General features: G+C 47.4%; 1 protein-coding gene across 1 annotated transcript; it reads right to left on the reverse strand.

Moving 5' to 3' along the window:
- Positions 1–596: 596 nt before the first annotated feature.
- Positions 597–9,021, reverse strand: PDCD2 (programmed cell death 2). Its single transcript, XM_066247900.1, has 6 exons — positions 8,695–9,021; positions 7,227–7,469; positions 6,027–6,155; positions 4,631–4,734; positions 3,425–3,538; positions 597–2,106 (listed from the first exon to the last, which is right to left on the reverse strand). The coding sequence occupies exons 1-6, from the start codon at positions 8,975–8,977 to the stop codon at positions 1,948–1,950; spliced, it is 1,032 nt and encodes a 343-aa protein (XP_066103997.1). The 5' UTR covers positions 8,978–9,021; the 3' UTR covers positions 597–1,947.
- Positions 9,022–10,539: the final 1,518 nt, after the last annotated feature.

Below are 10,539 nucleotides of genomic sequence, written 5' to 3' on the forward strand. Positions count from 1 at the left end.
GGTTAAAATATCCCATAATCAGTTCACTATACACACAGCAATCGTAGACTCACACTAGCACCAATGATTATGGAAAGTGTCATATCTGTTTTCACTATGCTTTCTGAATTGTCAGAGGGTGAGGAGGCCAGAACCCAGTGCCCGCTGCAGTGAATGGGCTGCCCTCCCCCCCAGTACAGCTGAGCTTGGCCCAGCAGATCTCGCTTGAAGTGGATGGACTGGCAACAGTGACTGCCGTCCTCCGAGGAGGACAAGGATTGTCTCCACTCTGCTCTCCATTAGCCTGACTGGTAAGCCATTTAACCAAGCACAAGGGGAGATCCACGATGCTGCACAGGTCTTTCAGCCCTGATCTGAGTGTGTGTATAATTCTCAGGTTTGGGACCAGCAGTTGCTGAGTCTCTATTACCTGGTTATTTGATTTTGAAATAGACCCTCCCCATTGCCAGAACCAGTGCCTCAGAATGCCCCCTCTACAATACATCTTCATAAAAATTTCGTTGTTTTGTGGTATATATTCAATGTTAAAAAATTGGTTCAGAAGAGCCAGCCAGTAAATAACCTCAAATCCAAAAGACTGAAACAATAATCTTGGAGTGAATTGAGAAGTATTATTTTCAAAACTCAGTGATATGAGGATTTTCCACATGGGGTTATCACCAAATATTCCTTTTGTACAGACTAGTAATTTGAAGTTCATGCTAGTTTTTCACGTGGTGCTGTCTTATATGTACATCTTTATGAATTACATCCATATGCACATATACACACACAACAGGGCCAGGACTTTCTGATACAGTGAAATAACCAAGTCATTTAGCAGATGATGTGACCTCTCAAGATGTGATGGTGGCAGTGAGCGCATTTCAGGTGTAGCAGGCATGTATGTGGACGTATGTGATCCAATGTAGATTAGTCACGAGGCAGTTATCAGAACTTGCTGTTGGTTTATGAACACTGGTCAACAGCAGTGTCACAAGAAAACTAAACGGCTAGGGGCTGACAAGAGCCTTAGAACGGTTAACAGTGTAGATTTCGGAGCCGTTTGTGTAAACAGATGCACCTGAAAGCTAAGCTCCAGGGCCCAGTGGGACCACACTGAGGTCACCCAAGGGGACCTTGCCGGTGATTCCTGCATCCTCACTCTTCCTTACTCTGGCTTTCTTTCCCGTGTACGGGGGTGTGGTGGGGGGGTGCCCTTGCCTTTCAGTCTTGGCCGTAAGCAGTGCACCAGCTGACCAACCCCAATTCTGAAGTAGAGCTTCTCTTCAGTCAGGCTGTCTCATCACAAATCTTTTCCTTGTTTGTCATCTCTGCGGCTGCTGTCTGAGAACTACTGGGCATCCCATTCATTGTACTCAGTGCACTAGCGGGATTTAGTATTTTCTCGTGTTCTGGGCTTCCACGCACACTGGAGCCTGTGACAATCACCTGATCAGACAGGTCTTTGTGTTTTACCCATCTTTCTCTTTTGTTTTGTAAATTTTAGGAGGAAAATGATCTGAGTGATGTTTTGACTTAATTAGGCATTTAACACATTCTTAGTGAATATACAAATAAATAGATCATTTCACCTAATTAGCCCAACATTTGGTAACCAGTTGACACCTATGTGAGTCTTTCTGTATAAATATTTTTTAAAATACATAATCATACTATAAACAGTACCTATAATGGTATCTTAGCGCCCATTCAGAACTGTACTGTATTTGGTGTGCATACAGGTCTGTATTATTGAAACTGCATAGCCTTCCACTGGATAGAGACACCAAGGTTTGTGTTATTCCCTGTTACTGGCCATTTCTGTTTCACTAATATTTAGACATTGTAAACAATGCCTAAAACATCTTTGTACCTCTCTCCTAATCATTTCCATAGGATAAAGTCCAAAAATTGGAACTGCGAGTCTAAGAGATTATGAGCATATTTGAGGCTTTACGGTGGTGTTTAAGGTGTGTCTGTGATATCCTGCTTCCAGACAAATTCCTCGGTGTAGCCAGTGCCCAGGCTGCAGCTTTCAGCACAGGTGAAGATGGCCAGGACGCCCCAGTCAACACTCCTGCCCAGCCTGTCGGCCTTAAGGTAATTGAGCAGCTGAGGCATGACCTGCGAAAAGGACGACACCGTCAGAGACCTGCTTCTGGCCAGGCGCCCTGTCCCTGCCGGGGTGAGTATCAGGGTCCGGAGCTTTCGATTTACACACGACACAGCTGATTAGGAGACGACATGCCGTTAACATATTCAGCGATATAAAAATATTTTGCCACTATACTGTTCCTGTGACTGAAGAAACACTACTAGTAATGAGTACAAAAAAGGAAATCTGCTGTGTTTGTATACGAAGGGTTCCCAGGAGCTCAGTAGTCCGAGAGGAGAGTGAAGAACTGCCCTCACTGATACGAAACTGCTTCAGACAAACACTGGCAGCTCACTGTGGGCATCGAGAGCTCTGGGAGCCAATCAGTGTTGAATAGTCCCCGTGATTCCCTTTCTACCCCCAAGAAACAAGTATTAGCTATCACTCTGTAAGGCTAGTGAATTCACAGTTGAAGAATTCACAGTGAATTCACCCAATTCCAAAAAGATTTTGATGCTAACAGTTTCTTTTGGAAAACATTTATCTTAATGATTATGATTATATCCATTTGTTTTCCTAATAAATCCACAAACCAAGACTAAATAGAGTAAATCCTAAAACAGTCCTCTAACAAAGTACAAAATCAGACCTTGAGTAATGGAACAAGGTATATTATTTAAAATTACAAAGTCAACAACAGAGGCACTAAAAATAACAATATAACTACACTGGGAAGCCCAGACCAAAAAAAACAAAACAAAATACATTTAAATCCTCATTACTGTAGAAGTCAGTCAAATGATGTCTGAAAACCAGTAAACTAACAAATATAAGGAAAAGCGTGTTATTCAGAGATGGGAATAACTGCCAGATAAAATAGTAAAAACCAATTTTATGTATTTTATTTGGAGAGTATAGTTATTAAGGCCCGGGACAGTGACACGAGGAAGGGCTCAGGATAGAAGCAGCCACGGGAGAGGCCGCCGGGGCCGCTGTCGGCTCACTGGAGCGTCCGAGAAAAGGGACCCTGAGACAAGTTCAGGGTCAGCTAACCCTGGACGAGCTGCTACCGGCCCCTGCTCCCCTGGCTGCAAATCTCATGGGGTTCCTTAGGAGTTTAGGAGATGCACCCTGTAGGGTAAGGAGAGGGGCAGGGAGAGACACCAGCATGCTGTCAGGTGGGAGAGCACGTCCCAGTAAAGAACAACCCTAAGGCCACGAGGTTGAGCAGGAAAGCTGAGGTTTTCACAGCAGGGTCACTTCCGTAATAACATACAGACCCCATGCATACGTTACTTTGATCAAGTTTTCTAATGTTGAAAAGCGTCAAGCAGGGCAAGGTCATACCTGGAACTCAAATATTCTCTGGGCACCACAGGAGCAGCGTGGAATATCCTTTTCTTGGGGGATATTTTCACCCGAGATCCAGATAGGGGCAATCCCTCTGCCATATCTGAGAATCTAAAATCAATGAGGATAAAAAAGAAAAGAAAATGAATTAGAATCACGTTCCGGTCCCCCACATCTCAGCTGAGTTTTCCATCTGCTCCTGCACAGGACGGAACTCGACTGAAAGGCAGTTTACTGGCCCCCTCCCCCCACACCTTCTCAATGTCATCAAAGCAATTATATCAGCTTATCTAACTCAGGATCAAACTCACTTCTTAAATGGTAACGTTTGGAATCAGAATTTTACGACTCATTTTGTGAAGGGACTGATGGTAACCTACTTCCCCATTACCAGGTGGTGGATCCTAAATGGAGCCATCGGTGCTGGCCTCCATACGGAGATAAAAACATTAAACTGTGTTTTCTTTAAAAAAAGAATATTTTTAAAGGAACAAATATCATGAGAAACATGGTGTTTAGGTAACTACTCCATACAGAGATAAATTTCACTATAACAAGACCTTATGTAACAACTGAACGGTTTTCCTCTCCTTTGTTAAACGCGTACACAGTGCTGAAAACCACTCAGAGCTCTTCTTCCCATGAGTGCCTGAACACCAGCTTGATCCAGGGACTGGTTTATGGGATTCTGGCTGAGCTTCCTCTTGTGACTGCTGTTCCCAGTGAGGGAGTGACGGGGAAGAACAGAGATGAGCAAGGGAACCCTGCTGACAATCTCCCGGAGCCAATCTCTACTTTATTCCCACTGTAGTCGTGACTTCAGAAGCTCATGATGTAACTCGAGGATCCAGGACTCTTTGTACAAAATCAGTGTCTTTGTGTTAACATATTATGTTGGTTTTATGAGCCAAAGGTCCGTTACAAAATGGGCAAAAATGTCTTTTTGTTATCAGTGCCTGAACTCCATGCACTGCAGGTCATGCATCACTCATCTCCTATCGCTGACACTAGTTAGAAAACAAATCCTACGTAATAAACAGCATGACTTTTACTCTTTCAGTTCCTGTTAAAAGGATCAGCACTGCAGAACACCTTTCCTGTGCGCACGGCTGCTGTCCCACGGCAGACCCCCTACCCTGAAGGGATCCCAGACGAGAACACATGACGGGAACACATGACGGGAGTTGTGGGGCTGTGCTGTACCTGTTCTGGCTCCAAGGCTACTTTAGTTTTAAACTTCTGGAAAACTTTATCTTCCCCAGATTCATGTTTTGCCATGGAATCCAATTCTTCTTCAGGTGCTTGATCTGAAAAACCGTCAACGTAACTATTATGTCAACAGGAATAATCCCCATGGCCTGACAATCCCTATAGGCTGCTGAGAAGAGCCAGTTTTAGAAAACCAACAAATTAGACAGTGTTAAATCAGATGGTGAAGTCCAGATGTTCCCAAGGTCTTTCTCTATTTAAATTCACTCAAGCTGGTGCTGTAATACCATCTGAATCTCCAGGAACTTCATAAAGCAGTATTTACTTGGCAGGCTCCTAGTGAGCACTATCTGTAGTAAAGCTTCCCATTAAAATGAACAGACCCATGTTCTGGACTAGGATGGCTGTGCCCAGCACAGGACAGGACACCCAACAAATGTGAGCTCTTACCACTGCTGTCTGTAAGCCATCTCAACTCTTTCTTCAAATCTCCTCCTGTCTCCCCTTTCTCTTCCCAGCTGGTCCACTCACTCGCTGTCTTGCTCATGAGGGATCAGCAGCACATTCCTTCTGCACTGTCCCCTCCCGGGACCCTGGCTGCCTGTACCACTGCTGTCCTCAAATGGGGCTAGTCTTTGTGAGAAGTATCAAAGAGTATTTCTGATATCCTTAGTGTGATACTAAGTCTCCATTCTAATCTAACTTTGTGTTTATTAAGAAAGAGCTCAAGTACCAGAGTCAATGAGATGTGAACTCAAACTCTAGTTGTAAAATTTAACAACTTGGGTCAGTTACATGAGCAAACAAATTACACCCAGCAGCTAAAAGTCCTCATGGGATAATGTTGCTAATTTATTGTGATTTTCATGAGATACGCACAAAAGCCCCTGGTGCAGAGTAAATGTTCAATAAATGCTGGCTGCCAACCAGTCTCTTCGGCTGAGGCACTAAACCCTCTGCTGCTTAGGCTGATGAGCAGAGGCACTGGAGTATGACCCACAGAGAGCTGACCCAACCATGTCTCTCACACTGGCCAGGTGAAAGACAGACCCACTCTGAAAAGGTCCTGCCATTCGACATGACTCACACCCGCCATCTTCACCTGAGGAACAGATCGTGGGCCCAGACAAACTGACCCCTTTTCCAGCATCTTGTACATCCCTATCCAAGTGACCACCTGGACACTTCCTCTGCCGGAGCTGGAAATACCTGGCATATCCAAGGTGGGCAGTACAGGAAGGATACTGTGCAAGGAGGCAATGTTTGAGAACTCTGTCCTGCAGCCTGCCCCCAAAGTGAGCCGACTCTTCCTCTCAGTACCTCTCTTCTTGGTTTGTTTCAAGCATTATGTTAATCACTTAATAAATAAAGTTCTGAAATTACTCCTTACCCATGCTCCCTATAATCTCAGATTCATCTTTTTCTGTAATTTCAGGTGTAATCTCATCTTCTGTTTCTATTACGATTTCATATTCTGGAAAAAGGAAGTTGTGGTCTGGAACTGTATTGTCGAAATTATCTGAAAAAAAAGGGTAAATAGCATCATTAGTAATAATTTAGTTTTGTACATGGTCTAATAATGTCCAATTTAAAAAATAGATTCCATTTAGTAACTGTTCCCCCTAGTAAATTAATATATAGAGCTTCAGCATCTTAGGTTATAGTTCATAAATTAAATGCCTCCTATAGGACATAACTAAGTGAGCAAGATCTAACAGTTCTTATATACAGGTGTAGCTACCAAACTTTTGAAAGGTATTATTGCTTTTCTAATTTTAACTTTTCTTCTTAAAATAAAACATCTGGGTTGATGCTATGAAACTGAGTTGTAGATTAAAAAAAAAAAAAAAATGATGTATTGGCCCTGCCCAGTTGGCTCAGAGGTAGAGCATCAGCCAGCATGTGGAAGTCCCAGGTTCGATTTCCTGCCAGGGCACACAGGAGAAGTGCCCATCTGCTTCTCCACCCTTTCCCCTCTCCTTTCTCTCTCTCTCTTCCCCTCCCGCAGCCCAGGCTCCATGGGAGCAAAGTTGGCCTGGGTGCTGAAGATGGCTCCATGGCTTCCACCTCAAGTGCTAGAATGGCTCTGGTTGCAGCAGAGCAACGGCCTAGATGGGCAGAGCATCACCCCCTGGTGAGCATGCGGGGTGGATCCTGTTCAGGCGCATGCGGGAGTCTTTCTGTCTGCACTCTCACCACCCCCCAGCCCCCCGCTTCTCACTTCGAAAAAATACAAAAAAGGGAAAAAGTACTCAGCTCTGACTGGTTGGCTCAGTGGATGGAACATCGGCCCTGTTTATGGACATTCTGGGTTCAATTCCCTATCAGGGCACAAGAGAGAAGTGACCATCTGCTTCTCTCTCCCATCTCTCCCTCTTCCCCTCCCGCAGCCAGTGGCTCCATTAGTTCAAGCATAGCTGGGCAGAGGATAGCTCCATTGGTACAGAGGGGAGCCTCAGGCACTAAAACTAGCTTGGTTGATTGGAGCACTGGCCCCAGACTGGATCCAGGTGAGGGTACAAGTGGGAGTCTCACTATCCCCCTCCTTTCACTTAAAAAAAATAAAAACAGAGGAATAAGATGGACTCACCTGACTGTCTACAAGCCTGCTTATGTCCTGCTCTCCAGTCCATTGTCTGGTGCTCCTTACTGCAGTAATGCACCTGGTGACAGCCAGAGCAGATCTTGGGGCCTAAGCAACCACAAACCCTGCACAGATGAGCCCCAGACTTGAGCTGCAGGCGCACAGATTCGCCTGTCTCGGGAGGAGGATCCTCAGAAGGCGGCTCATGGGAGTAAAAGTTGTTTTCCCTGGGTAGTTGATTTCTAAAAACTAAGAAAAATGAGAAGGAGCGATATGTCAGTTCAAATATTTGAATCTCCATTCCACAAAGGACTGAAAAGACTTTAGTCTCTTTAAAAAAACATAGAATGGCCCTGGCTGGTTGGCTCAGTGGTAGAGTGTCGGCCTGGTGTGCAGGAGTCCCGGGTTCGACTCCCGGCCAGGACACACAGGAGAAACGCCCATCTGCTTCTCCACCCCTCCCCCTCTCCTTCCTCTCTGTCTCTCTCTTCCCCTCCCGCAGCCGAGGCTCCATTGGAGCAAAGTTTGCCGGGGCGCTGGGGATGGCTCTGTGGCCTCTGCCTCAGGTGCTAGAGTGGCTCTGGCTGCAATGGAGCAACACCCCAAATAGGCCGAGCATCGCCCCCTGGTGGGCGTGCGGGTGGATCCCGGTCGGGCACATGCGGGAGTCTGTCTGACTGCCTCCCCGTTTCCAGCTTCAGAAAAATACACAAACAAAAATAATAAATAAATAAAACATAGAAGGCAGTTTTTGCTATCAGTGAGTGAGCTTATTTTCTGAAAGAAAACTTTTTAAAAAATGGGAAAGAAAATCTTGAGACCCACAACCTGTTGTAGCAAAACCAGCTAGAGTATAGACATTGTCCACGCCAGAGTTCAAAATTAAAGGAGTCCTTCATTCAAAGGCGGTGACCTCGCAGAGACCGAGGTCAGTCAAATCATGCGGCCCCTAACAGTTTGAAGTTAGCTTTTAAATACAGAATTACAAACTGATTGGGGTACAGGGAGGAAGGGAAGCTTAGCAGTACAACAAAGCGATGAAACAAGGTGTTTTACAATGTTTATCTGTAAGATTAGTTCAGGGAGAAACATTCTGGGAACATCTGCAACCTCGCAGAGCTAGCCCAAGGCCACAGCCTGGGAAACCGGCCTCAAGGCCAGGGGCAGGCCGAGTAGTTTCTGCTGAAAGTCTCTTTGTTTTAGAGAGAATGCATTCTGCGGCTTTATCTCAAACCGAGTTCGCTCTTCAAGCTTGTTTGAACGAGTCCTTCAAGCTAATAGCGCGACTAACAGACCGCAGGAGCGCGGAAACGCTCTGGGGACCCAGTTTTCCGAAACCGACCATTTCTAACGAGCGAACAGAAGCACCAGCACCGAGTGCCCAGTGCTTTTCCAGGAGGAAGAGGCCGGAGGGTGCGCGGGGGCGGGGACGCCCCTCTGCCCCGCGCCGGGCGGGCCAGGCGGCCGCACTCACCGCGGAGGCCCGCGCAGCACGGCGGCGCGCGGCAGCAGAAGAGGAACAGGCCCCGGTGGAAGGCGTCGGCGCGGCCGGGCAGGGGCGCGTACAGCTGGAGCACGAAGGCCAGCGGGCGGCCGCACAGCGCGCACGCCAACTTCGAGGGCCCGGGCAGCCCGGCCTCGCCCAGCCACGCCGGCCGCCCGCCCACCTTGCTGGGGAACTGCTCGCTGCGCAGCCGCCACGGCGGCGCTGCCTCTACGAAGCCCAGCTCCGCCAGCGCGGTGCGCTCGGCCGCCATGCCGCGAGGCGGACTGCCGGACCCCGCCGCCAACCGGAAGAAGGGCGACGCGTAGGCCCGCCTGCCAGAAGCGATTGGACGAGAAGGGCATGAGGCGTGACCGGCTTCCGGTCTCGTGACCGGGGCGGGGTGTGCATCTCCACGCACCCCAGTGTGCTGGTTCTGAGCGGGTGGGGGCCTCTAGGACGTGGAACTGATGCAGAATGCCGGTTCTGTGAGGCTGGGCGCCGGGCCGCGGGGTGCGGCCGGGACAGCTACTGAAAGCTTCCGTGATATTCGCGTTGCGGATGTTAGGAATGGGAGGAGGACAAGAGCGCGGTTAAGACGGGTTGCCGGCGACACTCGCCATGACAGGGGAAGGAGGGGTTAGGTCTTAGAGTCAGAGGGTAAAGGTGAGGGTTCAGCGCTAAGGGCAGGGCTTTAGGGGTAGGGGTTAGTGGTTAAGAGTTATGGTTGGGGGCAGGAGTCCTGGTCAGGTGGCCCAGTGGGTTACATCGGTCTCCCAATGTGCTGAGGTTGTGGGTTCCATCCCGGGTCAGGGTACATGCAAGAACCAACCAGTGACAGCATGAACCAGTGGAACAACAAATAGATGTCTCCCTCCCTCCCTCTTTCTCTCTCTCTCTCAAATCAATAGGTGAAAAAAAAATTGTTTTAAGTTGGGTCACACTTTGGTGTCAAGGGTTCTCTGGTCATGCGAGGCTTCCTCCTGCTGTCTTGCTCTTGGCTGCCTGTTGGTCACATAAGTGTGTAAATATGATATATATGTTGCTCGCTTATACTTTGCATTGGTTGTGGGGGACAGGCTGTAAGCAGGCTGGGTCATTATAGCTTAAGGCAGGGCTCCCCAAAATTTTTACACAGGGGGCCAGTTCACTGTCCCTCAGACCGTTGGAGGGCTGGACTATAAAAATATATATGAACAAATCCCTATGCACACTGCTCATATCTTATTTTAAAGTAAAAAACCAAAATGGGAATAAATACAATATTTAAAATAAAGAACAAGTAATTTAAATCAACAAACTGACCAGTATTTCAATGGGAACTATGCTCCTCTCACTGACCACCAGTGAAAGAGGTGCCCCTTCTGGAAGTGCGGCGGGGGCCAGATAAATGGCCTCAGGGGGCCGCATGCGGCCAGTGGGCCGTAGTTTGGGGACCCCTGGCTTAAGGCTTAGTTTTAAGACTAAGCCAGTGACCTTTCCCACCCTTTTAATACTAAGATCTTTTCAAAACTAAGCTTTTCCCCACGCCCTTGATTGTCACATGATGTGGGGTGGTGCACTCTTAGGAGGAATCCCATTATACCTCAGATAAGTGACTTTGTATCAGAGACTTCCTTGTTTGTGTATTGGACTAAAATTTTTTTATTTCTACACTGTAAAATGGGTCAGAGGAGCCCATGCAGGAGGAGAACAGAGAAAGGCCACGTGGAGGAGAGGAGAAGCAGCCAAGATGGTGGAGTGCTGAAGGAGAAGCCGGTTTGCGCAGAGCTTGCGCAAAGAGAAGGAGATGGGAAACAGGTAAATAAGGCTGGTGAGGTACAAACCTTTGATTTT

The sequence above is a fragment of the Saccopteryx bilineata genome, chromosome 12, assembly GCF_036850765.1.
Source record: "Saccopteryx bilineata isolate mSacBil1 chromosome 12, mSacBil1_pri_phased_curated, whole genome shotgun sequence".
NCBI lineage: Eukaryota > Metazoa > Chordata > Mammalia > Chiroptera > Emballonuridae > Saccopteryx > Saccopteryx bilineata.